Source organism: Dasypus novemcinctus, chromosome 30, assembly GCF_030445035.2.
Source record: "Dasypus novemcinctus isolate mDasNov1 chromosome 30, mDasNov1.1.hap2, whole genome shotgun sequence".
In the NCBI taxonomy this organism is placed as follows: domain Eukaryota; kingdom Metazoa; phylum Chordata; class Mammalia; order Cingulata; family Dasypodidae; genus Dasypus; species Dasypus novemcinctus.
The window spans coordinates 48850909-48875703 of NC_080702.1; the positions used below are offsets into that span (position 1 = coordinate 48850909).

The 24795-nt window shown below is 38.5% G+C and overlaps 1 protein-coding gene across 1 annotated transcript; it reads left to right on the plus strand.

Moving 5' to 3' along the window:
- The first annotated feature begins 1 nt into the window (after position 1).
- Positions 2–23914, plus strand: LOC131276891 (vomeronasal type-2 receptor 116-like). Its single transcript, XM_058290472.2, has 7 exons — positions 2–88; positions 10492–10766; positions 15723–16014; positions 17354–18160; positions 18886–19113; positions 19910–20033; positions 22992–23914. Exons 1-7 carry the CDS (start codon positions 2–4, stop codon positions 23912–23914), a joined length of 2736 nt encoding a protein of 911 aa, XP_058146455.2.
- The last annotated feature ends 881 nt before the right edge of the window (positions 23915–24795 follow it).

Here is a 24795-nt window from a genome sequence, read left to right on the forward strand (position 1 = left end):
CATGGTAGCTGCTGAGGGTAGGGAGAAGAAGAAGAGATATGATGTGGGGACATTTTCAGAACTTGAAGTTGACCTGGCTACATGCAGGGTAAGAAAGGCATATTTGGAATCTGCATAGATGTTAACCTTGGCCACAGCCACAAGTTGTAGGGCTCAGGTGAGGGCAATTATTTTGGCTTTTTGTGCTGATGTGTTACACGGGAGAAGCTGGGCCTCTACTGTGGTCTCAGATGTTATTACAGCATATCCCGCTTACTGATCACTGCTGTGAGTAAAACTACTCCCATCCATGAAGAACTCCATGTTGGGATTTGGTAGTGGCTGGTCTTGAATGTCCAGCTGGCTGAAATAAACTTCTTGCAATGTTTGCAAACAGTTTTCGGTTGGAATTCCCGGCTTGATGTGTAGCAGAATAGCAGAGTTCAGGGTTTTTACAAGTTCCAATTGGATGGATAGATTTTCACAAAATAGGGTTTGATATTTAATCAGGCCACTGTTGGTCAGCCAGTGTGTTCCTTTGGTTTATAAGTTTGTGATTAATGCATGTGGAAACTAAAAAAGTATAGGTTGCCCAAGAGTTAATTTTATGATTTCTAGTGTTAGTATTGCTGCAGCTGCTAAGCTTGCAGGCATGAGGGCCATCCTTGGGCTCCAGTGTCCAGTTGTTTGGATAGATAACATACAGGTCTTTGCCAGGAACCCGAGTATTGAGTGAGTATTAGTGCAATACTTCGGTGGTTATGAACATATATGTAGAAAGGTTTTCTGAGATCTGGAAGTGCAATGCTCGGTGCTTCCATCAGAGCTTGTTTAAGAGCATTGAAAGCATCCTTCTGTGGGATAAGTGAGAGCAGGTAGTCATTATCGCCCCCTCTTTTGGCTTCATATAAAGGGCATGTGAGGATCCCAAAATTGGGGATCCAAATGCGGCAGAATCCGTTTACTCCAAGGAATTCTTACAACTTTTGGTGGTTGTTGCGTTCAGGGAGGCAACAGATTGATTACTTTCTTTCAAGTCCCCATTCATGGAGCCGCTGCACTCTTTTATAACCTAGATATTTGACCTGAGGTAGGCAGATTTGGGCTTTTTTCTTGGACACCTGATAGCCCTTTTGTTGCAGATGTTTTAAAAAGACATGGGTTCCACCAGCACAGTCTTCGTAGTTGGCACTTCCAAGGATGAGGTCATCTAGATATTGGAGGAGAAAACAATTATGGCCTTCTGGTTTAAAGGATTTGAGATCACTGGCCAGGGCTTGTCCAAAAAGAGTGGGTGCATTTTAAAATCCCTGAGGGAGTTGTGTGCAACTTAGGTGCTGGTTTTTGCTGGAGTTCAGATTGTCCCAGGTAAAGATGAAAATCATTTGACTCTGGAGCACTATCTGAATGCAGAAGTAGGCATCTTCAAGATTCAGTCATCAAAAGTAGATTTCCTTTGAGCATATCAAGCTGGGGAGAGTGTATGGATTAGGGACTGCAAGATATAGAGTTATTACTGCAGAGTTGACTGCTCACAAGTCCTGGACTGCGCAGTAATCCCCATCAGCCTTTTTAACTGGGAAGAGTGGAGTATTCCATGGAGATTGGCATGGTCTTAGGATGCCTTCATTCAGCAATCTCTAAATATGTACCAGACTTTTTCTTGCCCTTCAGGTGAAACTGGATATTGCTTTATGCTAATTGGACTGTGTGTGGGCTTTGTTTCAATAATAATTGGAGGAATGTCATTTGCCATCCACTTTGGATTGCCCTCTGCCCATGTTTTGGACACATCTTTGAAGGGGAGCTGTGTGGCCATAGATTGGCGAGCTTCCCTGAGGCCAAACAGTCTCATTCCTCCTGCAGAGGGTGGGTTAGCACTATTTTTGGAGGGTTTGGTGGTCCAGTGTTACTGTGGATTGCCCCATGGCATTAAAGATAATTTGAGCCTGTAGCTTAGACAGCAAGTCTCAACACAGGAGGGGGCACTCTGGGAGATATAAGAATTCATGAATGATGTCCTAACCCCCAATGTTGCAGGTCCTGGTATGGAGAAATGGTTGCTGGGAACTTTTACCAATTGCCCCTATGATAATGGCTTGTCTTTTTTATAATGCCTGGACTAGGTTGGGCATTACAGAGTGCTCAGTCCCAGGGTTGACCATCATATGTATGGAGAAACCCCCAATTTGGACTCCAACCATAGGCTCTGTGGGGCAGAGAAAATAGGAGCGTGGTCTGTCCTAATAATCACAATCAGAGTCTTGTATTCCTGCAAGTCCAATGAAGTGATTTGCAGGTCTTCCTTCTGAAATTTTGCTAACCGAATATTTAGTTTGTGACATTCCCCTAGCTCTCCTGGCTAATTGGCTAATGCTTTGGCTGCTTATTTTTCAACAATGTGGTAGAGTGGCCAGCTAGGACATTCCTGCTACCAATGACCCCCTCCCCACAGTATGCACAGTGATTTCACCCTAGGAGTGGGCGCCTCTCTCTTCTTGAGGTAGGGGTTTCCCAGTTTATTTTGATTGACACAGGATTGCATCCATTGACGATTGTTGCTGGGAGAAAGCCTACTTTTTTTTCATCTTCCGGTTCACTTCCCTCCTGATCTCTACATCATGGTTGATGCAAACCTTGGTGGCTATTTCCAAGAACTCAGAAATATTCTTTCCAGTGAAGCCATCCAACTTTTGTAGCTTTCTGGGATGGCAGCCAGTGATTGTGCAACAAATGATGCATTGACCATTGTTTGGCTTTTGGGAGCATCTGGGTTAAAGGCTGTGTAGACACAAAATGCCTACTACAGTCTCTCATAGATTTGAGCCAGACTTTCATTGAAAGTTTGTAGGACTTCAGTGGTTTTTGCCATGTTTACTGCTTTTTGACTCCCAGCTTTAAAAACTTCAACTATGGTCCTATGGAAAGTTTCTAGTCAGTTGAGGCCAGTCGTGTGATTGGGATCCCATTGGTGGTCCTTGACTGGGAACTGGGTGTGGGCATTTTGGTCACTGTCCAAGGTTCCCTCAGGTGGGTGCTCTTTGAGGCAGGTTATAGCCCCTTGTGTGACCCACATTCTTTGTTCAAAGTTAAGTAAGGTCATAATGAGTTGTTTACAATCAGCACAGGTGGGTTTGATGGACTGGACAAGGTCAGCCCTGAACTGAGGCTTCTCCAAGTATGGTGGGGTATGGCTTTTCCAGTTAAATTAGTCCATTGTAGTCCAGAGCTGGTACACATATATATGGTTTCCCCCTTGAATCTGGCCATCTGCATCATAATAAACTTGAGTTTGGGCTTCACGGAGTAGGAATGACCTTCTCCCTGCTCCTCCTTCCTCTGAGGCTCCCCATGATCTGAGTTGTTGTTTTTCAGGGACTCCTTCCTGACTGATGGTCAGCACTGGGCTGCCAGGGACAAATGTCTGTGTGGGCAGCTGTGCTGCATTTCTCAGTGCAGATGATGACAAAGACAGCTGTGATGATGGAGTGGGTGCACCTCCTGATGCAGATTGCAATAAAGGCGGCTGTGGGGATGGTGTAGGTGCATTCCCTGGTGTGGGTGGCGATAAAGGCACCTGTGGAAATGGTGTGGGGGGTGCATTTCTGAACACAGATGACAACAGGGGAGCATTACTTAGGGAAATTGGCTCACCTCATTCCTTATCATGGCCCATGTAGGAGCAATTGCATAGGGTGGCAGGAGGTAATTTTCATTTGGCCCTTCTAGAATGGGTGGGTTGGCACTGGATTTGGGGCATACTTCCTCTGGAAACTTTGCACAGTGCTTTCTTGGCTTGGTCCCTGGGACAGCTCTTCTGGGTTTTTGTATTAGGCAAATCCTGGCTTCTTTAGTTGTACCTTCCCTAACCAGAGTGGATTTTGACTTATAACATATTGCCAGGCATCAATGTAGGGGAACTGGTCAGGGTGCCCTGGTTTTCTGGTTACTGTGTTGTGAACTTTATGGATGATCTGGGGGTCAAAAGTGCCCTCCTGGAGCCAGTCCATGCCAAAAGTTGGCCATTCTAATTCAGAAAGTATTTTAAGCTTTCCTGGCTGGAACTTTATGATAAATACTTCTCTATGGAATACTCGGGGAAAGTTTTTTGGCATACAACCTAATGTGATCCTACTTTGTGTGTTTCCCATGTTTCCACCTTGTGCCCATGCTGCACAACACTCACTCAGCATAAAGCTTCATCCATTTCCAGCTACCAGCCTCTCAGGAACTTATGGTACCTCTTAGCCTTAGCAGGTCGGTATAAATCCCCAACTCAGAAGAGGGTCCCCTTGCAGGGAGGCCATCCAAACCACCCTTGACTAGATGAGTTCACCACAGAACCATGGATCAGGACTCTGTGATGGCCCTGCAGAAGTGTGTTTCTGCATCTCACTCAGCCTCCACAATCACACACACACAACCATCCCTTTCTTTTATTGGACATAGAGAAGATGGCTTCCTCTCTTTTCCTAAGGAGTACGGGGGTCTCCTCTCGAGAGCTGATCAGATTCCTGTCCTATTTTTTTCAGAATGATGCTTTTCCTGGGTTTTGCCCCTGGGTGTCTTACATTTCTGGTGTGCAGTACTCTTTGCTTCATTCTCAAGTTCCCTTGAACTCTCCAGTGTCTCTCGGTTCTCCAGGAGCGCTCTAGTGGAGTCCCAACCTCTTTTGAAACTAAAGGAGAGTTCAGGGACACCCAGGGCAGGGTTCACCTGAGCTCTCCCAGGCTACTCAGAGATGTCCTGGGGGCCAATCAACTGTTGCTGCCTCTGACCTTCTCAGTGTATCCAAGATGAGCCCCCAGAGATGTTGTAGTAGAGAGAAGTCGGGTGTGCATGATATTGAAGGCCAGGAGGCAAGAATTCTGAGAAGAAAGATGTGTTACAACTTGCCAAACTTGGAATACACTTGTCCTAATAAAAACTGAGCCCTGAATAAGAATTTTGGGTTCTTTTTATACAGAGGATGTAGGAGTGGGGAGTCAAATGGTGCTTATATGCAAAAGGAATTTTTGTTAGTTTCTTCAAGTGTTTTATCTGAGTATCATATAGGTTATATCCTCCAGGCGAACTTCAATTAACACATATTCTCCACATTCCAGGTAAGCTTTTAGCATGAACCCTCCATATTCCAGTTAATCTTTAATTAACACCTCCCTGAATATCCAAAACCTCTAGAGTTTATTCTTTTCAGTTGGCTTTCCAGGAACTAGGCATACTTGAATATAGAATAAGTTTGAATTTATGCACAGGCTATATTAGTGTGAGGTTGAGTGTATAAATTAGGCCCAGGGTTGACTCAAGAACTGGCTTAAGTACACCAGTTTAGAGACACCAGTTTTATTAAGACTTGGGTTCATGCAGAGGAAAAGAGTCAATAGACTGGACCAGATCTTGAAGGTCTTTTAATGCTGGCCTAGGAGGCATGTATTTCCTCTGGAAGTCATTAAGTCATGACCTTCATCTGGTATCCATGTGTGGTTTAAAGCAGAATGATCACAGACCCTAGTAGAAAAGGTAAAAGGAAAGAGAAGTGATCAGAAATATTGGAAGTTTTGTGTAGAGGAATACTGGCTGGTGTTTGGCAGCTACTTCAGGGTTTTATCTCAAATAGAAGGCAAAAACAAACTATTTTGAAGCAGCATATTTGGAATCCAACAGGGGAGGGAAAGGAACAAGAATTAAGGCAAAGCAAAATAGGATGATGCATTGACCGCCACTTCAAGGAATAAAAAGGATTAGTACCAGAAAAGTGACAAAGCCCAGGAATGTGTTACTTCTAACAATTAAGAGAAACAGCATCACATGATAATTTTCTTCTACAGTACCTTCACAAGTGTTTCTGGAAATTCAATAAATCCTGAATTCAATGCTAATATTTTCTTGTTTGTTTTATTGTGTTATACATTGGCACTTTGTCAGTAATCTGATCTTTATGGTTCCTGGAGAAACTAATAAATCCTTCATAATCTACAAACTCACCACAATGTATTCATGGGTGGCTTGATTTTTATTGGCTCTACCTATCACACATTGGCTATATTTTAAATGGAAAAAAATTCTATCATATGTTTTGGAAATTCCTCCTACATTATTTCTTCAAATGTGGATTTTCAGTTATTCACTCTGCTTCTTCCGGCTCAAACATTTTTAGTGCTGGAACTACTCTAGAGAAAATCTGTAAATCTTATTTTCTTAAAATTTTTCATCTCTTTCATACTCTATTGTGAGGTCTTGATAATTTCCACAGAACTATGTCTCAATTGTCAAACATCTGATGAGTATGTTCAGCTCAGGTAAATATTTTGCTCTTCATATTTTAATTCGATAATTTATTTTGACCAGAATATTCATTATTTTCATGCTCTCTACTTTTTCTTTATCATATTTATTTGTTCATGAATTGTATATGCCTTTTAAAATTATTTTTAATTGTTTTTTTTGAATAAACATACAACACAAAAAAATGTTGCCTTTCTACACATGACTCTTCTGTTACTTTTACTTAACCGATAGTTCGTGCTAGGGTTGGTTTATCCTCAGAAGACTTGAACCTCTGGACTGTCCATGTGCCAGCTGAGCCCTGAGCCTCTGTAAATCCAGAGTCTTGCAACTCCTACCCTCTGCTTCATTGGACTTACACAGGCCAGTTAACAGGGAGGTGAAGATGGTCAACCACCAAACAGGGGAACTGAGAGTGCCTACAACTGCAAGCAGGAGAAATGCATCCAGCATCCATGTGGAATCTAAGGCCTTCTTGATACTGGGGTAGAGTGGACATCACCATCGCAGGGTCCACAGGATGGAGGAATAAAATATGGGTTAGAGTGGACTTAATGATATTCTACTATGGAAATATTGTGACTAGTAATGGAAGAAATTGTAGCACTGATCTGGAGAAAGCAGCCATGGTAGTTGCAGGGGGTTGAGGAAAGAAGTGATGTGATGTGGGGGCATTTTCAGGACTTCTAGTTGCCCTGAATGATGTTGCAGGGAGAGATGCTGGACATTATACATCCTGCTACAACACACTGTGTAGACTGTGGGAGAGTGTAAACCACGATGTGAACTGTTATCCATGTGGTGCGGTGGTGCTCCAGGGTACGTTTGCAAAGTGCAATGAGTGTGCCACAGTGGTTGAGGGTGTTGTTGAAGTCAGAGGATTGGGGTGGAGGTTGGGGGTATACGGGAACCACTTATATTTTTTAATATAACATTAAAAATAAAAATAAATAAAAAAGGGAAAGAAGTATATGAGGTTCCCATATAACACACACCCCAGCCTAACTTACTCTTCCCACATCAACAACTTCATCATTGTGGCACATTCATTGCATTTGGTGAATACATTTCATAGCATTGCTGCACTGCATGGATAATAGTTTACATTGTGGTTTACTCTCTCTCCCAGTCCAATTAGTGGGTTATGGCAGGATGCATAATGACCAGCACCTGCCCATGCAATATCATTTAGGACAACTCCAAGTCCCATAAATGTCCCCAATCATATCTCAAAGAAGCAAAGAATGTTATGTGTGAAAAGAAACAAATCATATGAAATAAAAGGCATACACCTCTATCACATGTCTCCATAATGAGCTTACTTATATTTCAATTAGATTCATGTTTAAATTCACATTAGTTATATTTTTCCTAAGTGAATTAATTTCCCATTTGTTGGCTGTCAAACTAACTTTATTATTAATAATTTTCCTCATGTGCACTGGAATATTAATATGCTATCTTAAGTATTAAAACTTCTTCTCTCTCCATTGAGGATTCACTCCTGTGTGCATCAATGAACTCTTATGAACCTTTAACACAGAAGAAGGATTTTCATAAATATTCAAGTATAGTTTTTTAAAATTATAATCTCAGTCCTCTGTGAACTGTTATTTTTTTAAACAAATCAATTGTATTGTCATGTATTAATAAAACTTAAATTCATTCAAAGTGTACAATCAATGGTATTTAATGTCACATATTTGCACATCCATTACTTCATTCATTCTTAAGCACTCTCATTATTCCAATAATAATAAAAAATAAAAACAAAAAGCAAAATCATGACCTCTCCATCTCTCTATGCTTCCCGTCATACACAGCTACTCTTCTTTTTAATTCTTTCATTATATTTGTATTTATGTTTTGTAAAACTGTCTTATAAATAGAATATACTGTTATCTTTTACGTATGTTTATATTTTGTTCTGTGTGGTCCCCCAGTGTCTTATTTTTTTTTTCATTTTATTTTCAATGAACTTTTAGGTTACAGAAAATTCTCTTTGAAAATATAGGAAATTCCCATTTCTTCCAACCCTTCCCTCTCTCACATTTTCCCCTATTATGAACATCTTGTAACGCTGATATAAAGAGAATTGTCACCAGAGGTTCTGAAGGGAGGGAGAGGGAAGAATAGGTGCAATATTGGTCAATTTGGAGACATTGGAATTGTTCTGCATGAATTTGCAATGACAGATACAAGCCATTATAAATGACAAAACCCATAAAATTGCATGGTGCAAAGTGTAAGCCATAATGCTGACTATAGCCTGTGGTTTGTAGCAGTTCTTCAATATACATTCACCAATTGACACAAGTGTTCCACGCTAATGAAAGATGTTATTCATAGGGGAAAATATGAATGGGGGAGGTAGAAGAGCCATTGATAGCCCCTATGGTTTTGCTCTAACATTGCTATACTCTAAAACTTCTTTAAAAATAAAGTTAAAAAACTACAAGCTCATTGAAAACTGTATTTATACCTAATTCAGAAAATTTCAACACTTTCACCTTCCTCTCCGATTCTAGACTTATCACCTTTCTGAGCAAATGCATTGCTCTACATTCATAAACATTTTCCAAAGTCCCACGTCAAAAGTTGGAGTCTCAATTCCTGACCCCACACTATTCCACATTAGCCTCCTTATCATATCTAGAATCAAACAACAATTTCTTGGAAAACTAGAATGGTAGAAATTTCAGTCACAAAGCCAGGAATTAAGAAGGGAAAAATTATATTACAAGGTAGGTCTTCTTTAGTCCATCATGTATTGGAAAAGGGGATATTTTTCCTCAATATCACCAGGGAAGGGCCACCTGGATATGATTGCATTTACATTTTGATAGCTCTTTCTGCCAATTTTGAACCCTTGGACCAAAAACTTCCCATTAATCTTTGGAATAATATTCATCCCTATATATCCTCAAATATTGAAAGGAACTTACCAGCATCTAAGACTGCAAAATAGCCACAGTGGTGCACAGTGACATGTGACCTTCACTCCTACCTGAAAGGAAAAGAATAAGTCCTTGTTGTCTGTTTGTTTCTGGGGTTACAAGAGCTCTAGCAGCCATAGCCTAAGGGGTCATTAACTATCTCTAGTCAGAGAAGGCAAACTTGAGTGTGGTAGGCCATAAATTTATGTGTATTCCCACAACTTAGAACTCCTCGCCTTTACCATTGATTCACTTGTAAGTGATGTGCCCACCTAATGGGCACATCTTTAAATTCCCTTTAAAGTCAGTTCCCATACCCCCCCCCCTTTTTAATACCAGGATAATAGAAATCTATAGTTTTTGCATGTGCCATAGATCTTCAATGTGGTAGAGTATGTGGGGTGCTTTCCAGCTACTTTTCTCTGTCTTATGTTGAGAAAAGACAAGAGTTTCCAATATAAGGCCATGCTCCCACAAAAATGCAAATATTAGAGGAAAGCAATCTGGACGTGGAGGAATGGATCAGTATAACTTGCTGCTCTATGGGTTTAAGATGGTTTATAAGGACTGAGGTGTAAATACATGTGTCAATTTTAGTAATTCAAAATGCACATTTATTTCTACATTGTTCTTAAGGTACTGGTTTGTGAGTTTTGATTTTAGCATGACTGTCTCTTATCCAGGCACAGACACATTGCCATGTGGGTGACACTGATCAAATGAAAGGCAGGCAGACTTGGGTCTGCCATATGTATATGTTGTGTGGCTACACTGGGACCTATGTATTCTAGGATGCCCATCTCTACGGACTCTGGAGTCCATGATCCCAGGATGCTCTTCCTAAAACTTGACCAGCATAAGTCCTTCATGACACAGCATTTTTCTGATGGGATCGACACTAGTTCATTGACTACACCTGCTGCACTGACAAGGTTTAGGCTAAAACTTCCTGGAGAGGAGGTGGCCCCTGGAGCCTTATTGATGAAATCATAGCACCTATGGGTGAAGAGGATAATCCAAACATGTTTTCAACCATTGATTTTCACCTGGGCACAGGACCTCAGATGCAGAGCCTAAGGGCAAAATATGTTCAGTTCACCCTATTGTCTTTGAAGATATGGAAAAGCTTAGCAAAATGAGGTCATTGGAGAAATCAGATTCCCCTTTCCAGGTCATAATAATATCCTGCACACACACACACACACACACACACATATATGGGTATATCTATCTATATAACTATATCTATATCTATATCTATATCTATACACATATCTGTTTGTGGCTACAGGTTCCATTTCAGCTCTGCCTGATGAATACTTTGCACACATGTAAAGCTTTGGCTGTGATTCATGGAGACACTTCTGCGATGTACCCACTGATTTTTATTTTCCTGCTCCTTCAGCTTCCCCTCTCTGCGTGGCGATTAACTGATCCTACCTGCTTCCACAGAATGAAACCCAGTGTATTTAAGGATGGAGATCTGATTATAGGTGGCTTTTTCCCCCTTTATACATTTCTAACAAATGATGGGATCACCCAGCCTACAAAGGAAGTCTATTTACAGCAGTAAGTGCTTTTTCATTCATTTTCTGCATTGTTATTTGGTTGAATGCTGCCTAGGCAATTTGCTGATGGCTCGATCAACATTCTCCACATTACCTGCCCTCCCATTCGCACCTGCTACCCACATCCCAGAATGTGAGTAATTTATTTTGTTTCTTCCAACTGCTATTTTTTCTTTGAAAGGGGAATGAGAATATTCTATTTTTCTTCCTTTTAGTTTCCATGACTTTCCCTTTTCCAGTGCTGAAATCCAAGTGAGACAGCCCTCTCCAAAAAGCTCCACTCTCCTTGCCTTTCCTCCTGACTCTGCTGCCACAAGCAGTGGATCAAGTGTTATGTCTTAGAAAACCTATCCTTTGGCATTAGAGTTTGGCTAAAAGGTTTCAGGTAAATGTCTGTTCCCCAAACAAGGGTTTGCTAATTATTCTTTCCCCATGAGGATAGTCACTAATATTCTTACCAAAATGACCCAGGTATCTGTGTCCCCCATGCATGGTCAGACTTCTTACTGTCGGCATCTGGCTACTGTTTGAAATATCTCTGTATCATCACCTCTCATGCTTCATTCATGCCTCCTCGAACAGGCTGCCTGACCAGGTATAAGAGATGAATGCTTTGTGAGCTATTTTCAACTGCAGCTTGATTCTGATTCATGGGGACATTTAAACTACCTCCGCTTTTTATTTCTGTGACTGCCAGTTCTATATCTGATGGTGTAATTAATGAATTGATAAAGTGACAATTCAAGGGATCATGTTTCAAAAAAATTGATAAAAAGAAATTCAGGAGATTCCAGCAGATAGTTTCTGCTCATGTGAGAAGAGGGGACTTCACTCAGTAAAATGATGTGTTAATGCTTTTTGAAAGTGCCTGAAGCATATAATTTGCAAGCAGTTCCACAAAATTTTGACAGGGGATGGAAGGGTTAGAAATTTGGGACCTCTTTCTCCTTCGAAGGACTTTGCAACTAAATCTTCTGTCTTTACATTTCTGGATATTGTCTGCCTATCTCTTCCATTCTTTAATACTCCTCCAATGCTTCCCTGCTTATTTCCTCTCCATAATTTTCCAAAATATATTTGTCCCATTGTCATCAATGACTGATGCGCACACCTCATTCTGAAGGATGCTGCTGATTGCTGCCTTTTAATGCAGGAGTAGAGCTTGGCTCATTCAGGGACATTTTGAGCTGAATTTCCTGGGGTAGAAGGCCAGATTTTCTCATCTGTCCCAACTTGCTTTAAGAACCCTATAAGGCTGAGGGAAAGAGTGGTGTAATGCCTGACAGAAGAGGAGGCACTAACTGCTTTTCTTCTTACACTCTGCTATCCACTCAAACCACCTCAGGGGTGGCAATTTGCCTTTCAGGGCTTTGGCCATTTTTTTATTCACATCTAGGGCTTCTCACTTTTTGAGAATATTGTTGTTAGTGGAATTAACAAGAGCATTTTCATTAAAAATTCATTTCATCATTATGTTGTTGCTAGCTTTAAATATTTTTCCATAACATATCTTTAAATATAAAACAACATGAAATTTCAGTTAAAGTAAAATTTAGGTATATTTTCTTTTATTTTGAGTGCCTTTCTGGCCATGTCTCCCTAATCTACAGGTTGATAAATAGATGTGCTTATTCTACTACTTTGTGATTCCTTTGAGAACTGGAAAGATTTTGCCTCAAGTATGTAGTAGATTACTTTGTTTTATATTCCAAAATTATATACTTTCATCACTAATGAAACAGTTCATTATTCCAAGACCAGCTTGATAATGCGTGAAATAATCACTTAAACACAGATTGGTTCTCTATTTTCTGTTCTGTCCTGTTGATATATCCATGTCTTTCAATGCCATTCCCATTCTGTTTAAAATAATGTGCCTAATTAAATATTGCAATTATTGGTTTCTCTGTTATATTCTCCCCTTAGTGTTCTCAATTATTTCAATAATTTCCTGAACTTACCATATTTCCAGAAACCTCAAACTGTATTAACATTAACGTTATAAATGTCTCAATTAAATTTAAAAATAGTTTTATATACCACTCAAATATTCCAAATGATTATTGTGCTGCCGTCACCAACATCCATTACCCAAATGTGTACATCATCTCTAAGAATATATCCATGCCCACTAAAAAATAATTCCACCTTCTCCTTCACCTCATCCTCTGAGCCCTGGTAACTGGGAATCTACTAATTGTGCTAACTTTTTTTTTAAACAATCAATTTTATTGATATATATTCATGAGGCATACAATTCATCAAAAGTGTGCAATCAATGATATATGTTATCATCACATATTTCTGCATTCATTACTTCAATCATTATTAGAAAACTTCATTAATTCAATAATAATACTACTAAACTTTCATAGAATATTTGTAGACTATTGACGTAGGTGTAATATTTTGGGGGATGTACGAGGGATTGTGTGTGGGACCTCTTACATGGAAAGCTTGTGTTCAACCACTGAATTAGACCCACTTCCCTGTTTGTTATACATTTACATTCCTCAGTAGAGCTTTGTGGTCTTGTTCACAGGTAACAGACAAATTGATTTACAGGTAAATTTACAGTGCATTTATTGTTAAAATATGTCTTAATAATATCAATTACGAATTATATTAATTTTTACTTGTATTAAAATATATAAATGAAATTGCCCAATATTATACCATTATTAATATTAAGAATTTATTATTAATCAACTGCTACCATATCTGTTTCCTATAAAGCGTAATAAATTATTGATATTTTATTTAAACATTGTTAAGAATTGTCTATATATGATTGACTACTTCCTTATAAATTACAAATACTTTTCACATTTTCTCTTGGGTTTCCCTTGTGAACCTCTTGCTTCCAGCAAGATTGTGGTTTGCTCCTTCCTTTCCATTCTTTTTTGCCTGTTATTTTCTTGCATTAAGTAATACGCTGTCAATGCCAGTAAGGTACAAGGCAATCCTGGAATTAACAGACCTCATCCTGCCCTTGATTTTAAAGGTAATGCTTTTTGTTCAGGGATTCTTCAAGCACAGGGCATCCCACAATACATGACGCATATGACATTCTGCATCAGCAAACTTGGCTAATGGTTTTGGCTCATTCAGATCCTGAATGGGGAGAGTATTAGACTGTGCTGATCAGCCGCTGTGTGGGGGTGATCCTTCCATGCCTGACCTTCAGCCACCTCCAATTTTGATTCACTATCTTTGCATTAAGCAAAGTCTAAGTTCTCAATTTAAGTGCATTTTTGTTTTGTGTTTAATCATATTAAGAAAATACTCTTCTCCTAAACAAATACATTCAGTTAGATGCTCAATGTTTTTTAATGCTTCATCTACTTATTTGAGTGTGTACTTTTTTATCATTGCAGAAAAGTGAAGACTGATAAACTGTTACCTAATTCGCTAATAGTACTTTTTTACGATTATTTCATATTATTTTCTGCTTGGGATTTGTCACGGCTATGGTGCTCCTTCTTTTTCTATATTGTGGAAGAGATTCCTACTAGATAATTCATTTTTTTCCCATAGGGGCTATACCATCCTACTTCCTTGTAAAATGTGTTTATAAGACACATATAAAGAAAAATGAAAACTTGAAAGCCAAAGTGTGTAGCTCTAAAGATACCCTAGATTACAAAAGTTAAATCCATAATTAACCAGAGGGAAGTATATGTATATCTGGATGAGGATAAAATGCATCATTAGGAATTGAGCGGTAGGTACATTTATAATAAAAAAAGGTTCAAATCTTCACAAACAAATAGCAATTATTATAAATATATAATATCCTCAAACAAATAAATAATGAAACAAGGTATAAACAAGGCATCATAGTGAAAAATTTCAATATTTCTCTCTAAAATGACAACATATATCTACTAAACATAAATTATGTTTGAAAAATTTGACAAGTTTGATAGATTGAGCATATGTGGAAACCTGTGTCCAACTGTTGAAATGTACAGTAAGCGATAGCTATTAGTGTGTTAATCAAGCCTGTGAAAAAGACTGTTTGTAATGGATGCAGGAGACTTTTGTTCTTCTTGGAAATTCAGTTGCCAGGTAAAAATATAAAAGGAATTTCATTTGTCCTGCAAAAGGGGCTATTAATAAAGGAAGTGGAACTGTGCACAAATCAACAAGATGAAAAGAGTAAGGGTCATATGAAGGGAGTACAAAGGAAGATCTGAGATTAATTGTTAATGTTATTAGGATTGTAATATTTGTTTAAGAAATGGTTAAGAGACTTCCTAGACATCATGACACCTTTCCCTTTAGTACACTACAGTGTTTCCAGTCCTGTTAGGTATAGGTAAGGATCACCTTGCACTTCATCAGTTTTCTTCTCCCAAATATTCCTGCCTTGCATGATTCTTCCTATTCGGTGCTCTGACATTCTTCCCAGGAGTCACCATTGGAAGAGGGCATGTCCAGAACTTGATGGGGTAGAATCTAAGGCTAATTGATTATCAGTCTTCTTGTGGAAACTTCTCACCAAACAGATATTATGCCCCTCTGCCTCTCTCATCCAATTCTGCTTATGCTTTGGACCTGAACTTTTGAAGAGATATACCCTTCAGTTGGAATTATTCTAAACTCATGACAATTATCCTGCTATTATATAAACCATTTAATAATGTGTTAATGTGAAAAAATAATTCTTGTTTCCTGATATAAAGAATAAATTAAAAATTCTTTATGAATTTTTTCACTCATTACACTTTCCTTTGTAAACAGTATCATCTTCTTCCAAAGATGCAAAATTCAGTCACAGCCTTCAAATGTCTTTTAACTCTTTTAGGAATAGCTGATTTCCAAGGCTTCAGAAGCACTAATCTAGAATGAGTCCATTTTTGCGTTCATCCTTAATTTGGTCATTTTATTGACTTTGAATAGAATCATGATTTGAGTCTTCTGCCTAAATATAACTTTGCATTCCATACAGGTTTCAGACCAAGAACTACCAGTATGTTCTGGCCTTGGTTTTTGCTATTGAAGAGATCAACAGGAACCCCCATCTTTTACCCAACATTACTTTGGGATTTGATCTGTACAATTCACTACACAGTGAACAGAGGACATTGGAGAATCCCATCATATGGCAATCAGGGCTGGGCAAGGACATTCCTAATTACACCTGTAGGAAAGAGAGCAAGTCTGTAGCAGCCCTTACAGGAACAACATGGGCAGTTTCTGCCCAGATTGGGACACTGTTGGAACTCTACAAAATTCCACAGGTGAGCCTCATTAGATGGGAGGGAATATAAATTAATGTTTCCTTTGCTAATTTCAGGGACCTTAAAAGAAAAGGTCAAATGAAGGAATTGTGTTTACTCATGTCTCAAAGGGTACAGCCAGTATACATTGACATGATGGGATGTTCACATGTCATTTTCTAGAACATATGTGAAACCAACTGAGTAAGAGCCAAAGGAGTTTCCTAGACCATTGAGACTGGTCAAGTAGCTGCCAATATGCTCTCAGGGATTGGGAGATGATTAGAAAGTAAGAAGAGCAAATATTTCCTTTTTCCTGTTTAAAACATTGTTTAATGAACCAGTGAGTAGGATTTACAACTCTGCTGAGGCTCAGGGCCCAGCTGCAATTTGGTCTTTCTTGAGGTTCAAGTCTCCTGGATATACACCAACCCCAGTGCCAACCACAGGTGCAGTAAAAGTGACAGAAGAGGCATATGTAGAAAGGTCACATCTGAGTCCACCTCCATCACACTGAGGAACACAAATTCCAAAATAGGGTCCACTGACAAGGCACTGAACTCCAGAGTCAGCTGCCATGATTGTAGACCTGTGTGTCTCTGTAGCCCTCAGGAGCACCAGTACCTGGAGTTGTATCTACTTACCCAGGTCAGCTAACAGGGAAGTTGAAGTTGGGCAACCACCACAACTAGGAATTGAGAGTGCCTGCAACTCAATGTAGGAGAATCACTTCCATCACCCATGTGAGATCTGAGTGCCCTCTTGATATAGAAGTGGAGTGGATTTCACCAATCCAGGGTCCACAGGATGGAGAGGAAAAATATGGATTAGAGTGAGCTTACTCTTGTTCTACTACAGAAATATTCTTACTAGTGATGGAAGAAACGTAGCATTGATCTGGAAAAAGTGGGCACTATAGTTGCTGAGGGCAGGGAGAGTGGAAGAGCGATGAGATGTAGGGGCATGTTGGGGACTTGGGGTTGCCCAAAATTATATTGCAGGGACAGATGCTGGACATTAATATCTTGCCGTAACCACTGAATGTACTGGGGGGAGAGCATAAAATACAATGTAGACTCTAATCCACATGGTGCAGCAATACTCCGAAATGTATTCACCAAATGCAGTGAATGTGCTACACTGATGAAAGATGTTGTTGATGTAGGAGTAGTGGTGGATTGGGGTGTTGGGTATGTGGGAATCTCATATTTTTTAAGGTAACATTCTATGTGATCTATGTATCTTAAAAACAAAAGACAATTTAATAAAAAATAATACATTGTTTAATATTCATCAGGGCTGATTTTGTGCTTCTGACCAATCTTCTTTCTCATACCGGCTCTTTCACGCCTACCTTTAGCTTGCTTTTGGCCTCTATGACCCACAACTGAGTGATGATGGCAAGCGGTCATCTCTTTATCAGATGGCCCCCAAGGACACAACTCTGGCCCTTGCAATGGTCTCAGTGATGCTCCATTTCAGCTGGAACTGGGTGGGACTAGTCATCTCAGAAGACAATAGAGGTGTGAAGTTTCTATGGGACTTGAGAGCAGAGATGGACAAAAATGGAGTCTGTGCAGCCTTCTTGGAAATGATCCCTGTCACTGAGAGGGCATATTCTTCAAAAGACTGGCAATATCATTTCCAGATCAGAAAATCATCAGTGAATGTGACTGTCATTTACGGTGACTCCGACTCCCTAATGGGATTGAGCTTTTGGAGATGGAGACTCTTAGTTTTAGGGAAAGTTTGGGTTACAACCTCACAGTGGGATTTTACCACCAGTGAGAGAAACTTTTTACTTGACTCACTCCATGGGGCCCTCATTTTTTCACACCACACTGCTGATATGCTTGGTTTCAAAACTTTCATCCAGACAGTTAAACCTTCAAAATACCCGGAAGACTTTTACCTCACTAAATTGTGGTACATCTCTTTTAATTGCTTGGTTTCTGAATCTGACTGTAACACTCTGGAGAATTGTCCTCCCAATGCCTCCTTGGAGTTGCTGCCTTGGTGGCAGTTTGACAAGGACATGAATGAAGGAAGTTATAATGTTTATAATGCAGTGTATGCTGTGGCTCAGAGCCTTCATGAAATTCTTCTTCAACGAGTAGAAATACAGTCAGTGGAAAATGGATTCGGACTGGTGGTTTACCCTTGGCAGGTAATACCTCTTCCATTGAACAGCATGTGTATTTCACTACATGTCATAATCATAAATTTCTTGGAATGCAGCATATGCTCAAGTCAGGAAGTTTAGGGCTGTCTCTTGAAAAGTGCAAGAGATGATTTGCTTGTTCACTGTCTAGGAGGTAAATCTAGCCCTATGCAGAAATGGTAATGAACAGGAAGGTGCCAATGGCAGGGAGGGAAGGAGTTATTAATCAATGGCAATGCTTCTTGTTACTAAGGCCCTCAACTTTCTGCCCACTTAAAGTTTTAATATAAAATACCTAGACCACTTCCATTGAACAATTGCATGACAGCAGGGACAAACTAGTTTTTGAATTAGTTTAGGCACTTTGTTAGATACTGTATATAAATTATATCATTTAATTCTGCAAGCTCTTCAGATATTGATGGCTTTGCTTGGGGAGAATTCAGTTAGCAATTGAGAGTGTTTAGATATGATTCTTCTAATAATGTTTTTCTGTATCCCACACTCACAGATTGTTTTCATCTCGTTGTATTTGGAGTTTTCCCCTGAAACTTAATATTTTATTCTATGACATTTTAGTCCTCCTTAAGGTTTCTTTTTTTTTACTTAATTGAATGTTAATAATAAAATTGCCTTAGGAAGCAGGGATTACAGAGTATCAGGGATGTTCTGACCTTGGTGATCTGTCCTTGATCAGAGGACCCACTTCCTCACAGGTGTGTCTCTTTTAGCTTCAACCATTTCTAAAGAACATCCAACTTAACAATCCTGCTGGTGACCCAGTGTATTTTGATGATGAAAGGAAATTGGAAGCCAGTTATGACATTCTCAACTTTTGGAATTTTCCAGAAGGTTTTGGACTTAAAGTTAAAGTAGGACATTTTGACTCAGCTGTGCCAGGAGATCAACAATTGTCTATATCTGAGGAGGTGATAGAATGGGCCACAGGATTTTCAGAGGTGGGTAGGGCCCAATTACCATGCATAGTATTACAACAAAATATCAAAAATCTTGTCATGGAGATTGTAATAGGCAAGTTTCTCTAAGGAAACAGAATCAACAGGAGGTATCTCTGAATAGTATGAGATTCAATAAAATTCTCTCATGTGACCACGGGGATGGCCAAGTCCAGATTCTGCAGGCAGGCTGAAAACAGGGGCTCCAATGAAGGTCCCATGAAGGCCCTTGATCAGTTCCCAGGAGACACTGCCTGTCCAAACAGGAGCTGGGAAGTTCTCTCCAAATCCTGAAATCAATTCCTGTTTTAAGGTAGTCTGATTGTAAAAACCTTATTCATTGTTGACAGAAATCTCCCTGGTGGATTTTACATGTAATCAGCCTCATTTATGCAGTTTATTACATGATGATTAACATCCATAAATATCCTTTATAACAATTAGCCCAGAGTTTACTTGACCAAACAGTGACCGTGTTAATACATTAACCTAACCAACACAGAGGCTTTATACCCTCCTTCCAGCTAAGTACATGACCGGATTATTAGTTTAACCACTTACCATTCCACGTGATAAATTTTCTCACCTACTATCCAAACGATGGAAAAAGAAAACATTTATTTAAAGATACATATCTAAGTTATTATATTTCATACCATGTTATAAACCTGATATCTTATCAATTAATTTGACTTCGGTATTTGAAATTTAAATTTGTTGGTGCTCCAATATGCCAACAAACTAAATACTGATGAATTAAAGATTCACTGTTAAGAGCATGTTTCTGATTTCTTCCCAGACTCCCAAATCTGTATGCAGTGAGAAGTGTTCTCCTGGATTCAGGAAAACCTTTCAGGAGGGAAAGGCTGCCTGTTGTTTTCTTTGCACCCCCTGCCCAGAGAATGAGATTTCCAATGAGACAGGTAAGTTTATACCCACAAAAAGTCCCCAAATCTCCTTTATATCCCCAATTCATACAAGGTATTAGAAAGAATCTGTAGGACAACTACAGAGACAAAATTCTTCCTTCCTTTGTATAGTAATTTCATTTTTACAATAAAAAATATTTCCCTTTGAAATGACACCAATTCTCTGCCCAGAACTAGCTTATTTGAGTCATTGTTCGGACACATGTAAGGCCAAATAGTCTCTAGGAATCCCTTTTGTTGATGCCACCAAATTAATACACCTTTCCTCCCTCTCTTGGAATTTAATACATGGTCTTACAAGTATCTGATTTCCATATTGAGTGAAAGCTTGTTTAGACTATATTTAAGTAATGTGTTTAGACCTTCCTCAGTTTCTGTGCCTAAAACTGTTCATGACACAGAGCAGCTGCTCAGAATGTTTGGGAATGATTTTAGAAATATTTATTTCTATTGTGTACAAAATGAGGATGATCTAACGTACCCTTAATGAGGAGTTTTAGTTTCCACTCTCCTCAAGTTCCCAGGTAATTGGGGAGAAAAACATAGAGTTTTTGGTCCATGCTTAAAGCACGCAGTAAATGTTTGAACAGGAACCTATTTACCCGTACCTGCATTGAGAGGTTGGGTCTCATGGGTTCTTCAGAGAGGTAGGAACTTAGTATTATATAAAATGAGTGAAGGGAGGAATAAAATCTTGGCCAAATTATTATAAATGAAGAAAAGGAAACCACCACTGCATATAATATTCAGAGATTCAGAGTACCCGAAAAGAGTTTCAATGTGACAGGATCACACAGAATATTGAGGATGGGGTTTGAGATATGATGTAGAATAGTCTTTAATATTCTTTTCATAATATAATTAACATCTTGAAATTATTCATATTCATGATATTAAGTTATAGAATCACTTCTATGGTGGTAAATTTCTAAGTTTCTTTTGGTGATTAGTATGCAATTTAATTCCCTGAAATGGTTACTGTTGTTTCAGCTTTTTGAAACATGTTGTTCTAATGATATAACCTGGATTTAGTCAACTTGGGAAAATGATTCATGTACACATTGGTTATAAGCAAGTTTGAGTAAATGCTCCATGTGCACATGTAAAAGAATAGTATATCTACAAAGTCAATTCCCACACATTTGGAGATTAAGAAATACACTATTAAATAACCCATGGTTTAAAGTAAATAGTATGATGGGATTTATGAAATGTTTAAAATTGAAATTGCCACATTTCATGTCTTATATGATAAGGCTAAAGGTATCCTCAGAGAATGATGTTTAATGTTAAATTTTATATACCTATGTATGTATTATTAGTATGCATATTTAAATGTAAAAAAATCTGATGTTTAAGTATCACGAGCTAAAATAATAACATTAGAGTAAACATAAAGATAGTGGAAGACTGAAAATAATAAGTATAAAAAGAAAATGTAATAAAAGACAAATATGAAAGAATAAAACTCAAAGCTAAATCTAATGAAAGACAAATTGTTAGATAATGATAAATTGATAGATAATGATAAAAAAAGTTGCATAATAAATAGTGAAAAGACTTAAAAGTGGGATGTATGTACAGAAATATTAAATCATAAAGGATAGTAAAAATAACTTCATTTCAATATATTTGAAAATTTAAATGAAATTCTCAAATTTCCCCAAAAATAAAGGGTAAGTGTCCCAAGAAAAATGGAAAATCTGAAAATATTCATATCTACTTAGGATATTAAACCATAGTTTAAAATGACATATCTACTAAAAAAATTGGGGGACCAATGACTTCACTGAAAAATGCATCCAAACTTTCAAGGAAAAAAGAATCCTTATCTACTCAAACTTTTCCAGATATTAGGAAAATGTGGAAAAATGCACATTTAATTATACTAGAAGAGCTTAACATTGGTACCAAAGTCTGATAACATTGCTGTAAGAAATAAAATATTTAGGTCAATTTTTCTCTTGACACTAAACTCACATTTGCCGTTAAGAAAAGCTGCAATCCAAATCCAGCTATATAACATAAAGAACTTATTGTGATGAAGTTTATTTTATGCAAAATAAATCGTACATGAGCACCTCGAAAAGGAGAAACCATCATTTCAAAAAAAGTTCAGGAAAACATTGAATAAAAGTGAGCATCCATTCAATATTTAAAAATAAATAGCAAAACCATTGTTTACCAAATTAGAAATAGAAGGGAACAACTTAAGTTGGATAAAATCTGTAAAATAGATCTAGCCAGTGAGAAATCATTCCTAGCATATATAGAGTGTTTTTACTAAAGCACAAGAGAGACAGAAAATACAGCAATAAAAAGGGCATGGCTTGAGCACAAGCTCTTTCCTCAAAAACATCTTGAAATGTGCAATGAACATATGAGCTCGTGTTCAGATTAATTACTCTCCAAGAAATTCCAAACAGAAGTCATAGTGAAAAAGCTCCAAGCATCCCCCATAATAGCAAAAATTAAACAACATCCACGTCAAGGGTCTAAGAGAACATGGTAGAACTGGAAAGAATGTTGATTGCTGGAGTTTAAACTAGTGTAACTAGTTGGAAAAGTGGATGGCATTATTTACAAAAATGAATATTTAAGTAGCTTATGGCCCAGTAATGGAACATCATATTTGTACTGGATGTCTAAAGATGCCCTTATGAGTATATGTTATCCACCAGTGTACAAGTTTTAAGAAGAACTGAACGAAAACTCAACATTGAATGAAAAGAGCAACTCCTATCCAATTGAAGGTCTGAATGTCGAAAGAAGGTCAGAGCTCTAAGAGAAAGTTTGAGGGGAGAAAAATAAACAGATTATAACACACACTTTCTTGAAGTCAATGCAAGTTGACAAAAATGGATAAAATTACCCAATGTGTTTCTTTTAGGGACTTATAAATAAGTTAAAATTACTGAACATGAGCTGATGACACATTGCTTTTCTCACCAGATATGGATGAGTGTGTGAAGTGTGCAGAACATGAGCATGCAAACAGTGAGAGAAATCACTGCCTCCAAAAAGCTGTGACCTTCCTGGTTTATGGAGACCCTTTGGGGATGGCTCTGGTCTGCACAGCTCTTTGCTTCTCTTTTCTCACTGCTGTTATTCTTGGGGTCTTTGTGAAATACCGAGAAACTCCCATAGTCAAGGCCAATAACAGGATCCTCAGCTACATCCTGCTCATCTCCCTCAAGCTCTGCTTCCTCTGCTCCTTACTCTTCATTGGTTGCCCAAACACAGCCATCTGCATCCTCCAACAAATCACATTTGGAATTGTGTTTACTGTGGCTGTGTCCACTGTTTTGGCCAAAACAATCACTGTGGTTCTGGCATTCAAAGTCACTGCTCCAGGGAGAAGAATGAGGCAGTGGCTGGTTTCAGGGGCACCTAACGTTGTTATTCCCATTTGCTCCCTGATCCAGATGACACTCTGTGGCATCTGGCTGGGAACCTCTCCCCCATTTGTTGATAAAGATGCACACTCTGAGCCTGGTTATATCATCATCGAGTGCAATAAGGGCTCAGCCATTGCCTTCTACTGTGTCCTGGGATACCTGGGCTGCCTGGCTTTTGTGAGCTTCATTGTAGCTTTCCTGGCCAGGAACCTGCCTGATACCTTTAATGAAGCCAAGTTCTTGACCTTCAGCATGTTGGTGTTCTGCAGTGTTTGGGTCACTTTCCTCCCTGTCTACCACAGCACCAAGGGGAAGGTCATGGCAGCTGTGGAGATCTTCTCCATCTTGGCCTCCAGTGCTGGATTACTAGGCTGCATCTTTGCCCCAAAGTGCTATATTATTTTCTTAAGGCCAGATAGGAACACTCACCATGGGTTATGGAATAAAACACATTCTGGGGGAAATAAGTCTTCTTAAGTTTTATCTCATTTGGTTCCTAAAACAAATAGGGGGACTGATGAAAATCTATTCCATGCTTGCATTCAGGTATTAGATAAAAATATAATGTAATTTATCCTCAATTAACACATGAATTTCCTACATTCTCTCAAAGTGTTCAGGAACACATCTTTCAGCCATCTACATTTTTAACTTTAAATTATATTTTTGTTTCCTCATATCAAATACACTCATGAAGATGGGTACTTTGCATTCATTTTGTGTGTAATTACCTAATTTACACATATTCTCCCACTTTGCTTTGCACTTCTGTTTTCCTAATTTCCCTTATAAACACTATCAACATTTCCTTTCTTTCATCTCTTTATGGTAGTCTTAGTGATCCAATACCATTTATGGACTATTCCTTATTATCTCCCAGTTTTCCATGACCAGATTTTAAGAATAATAGATTCTTATATATAAACAACTCATTTTTCTGAACTTCCTAATGTATTTATTTGACTTTTCGCCTCTTGAACAAATACCACAATATTTTACTATGCTCAGTATGATTACCACTTGTATTTTATAATTGATAGTACATTTCCTTCATAATTACTGCACCATTTCTGGATTTGTTGGAGAGAATAACCTCAATATGTCTAAGCGACTCAAAAGCGTGTCTGCCAGAAATGCTGATTGTAGGGAGGAATGATCTAAAAAAAATGGGATTTGTGTTCTCCTTTCTAGCTTCTGTAGATTCCAGGTTTGATCGTATAGAGAATGCAGAAAGCTTTATGGGCTGAGCATTAGGTTCTGAAATGCAGTGTGTTTAATGGTTTACTCTGATTTCAAGAAATAATCATGGCATATTATTCCATTTTATTAGTTGTAAAACTTACGATTCACTTTGCAAT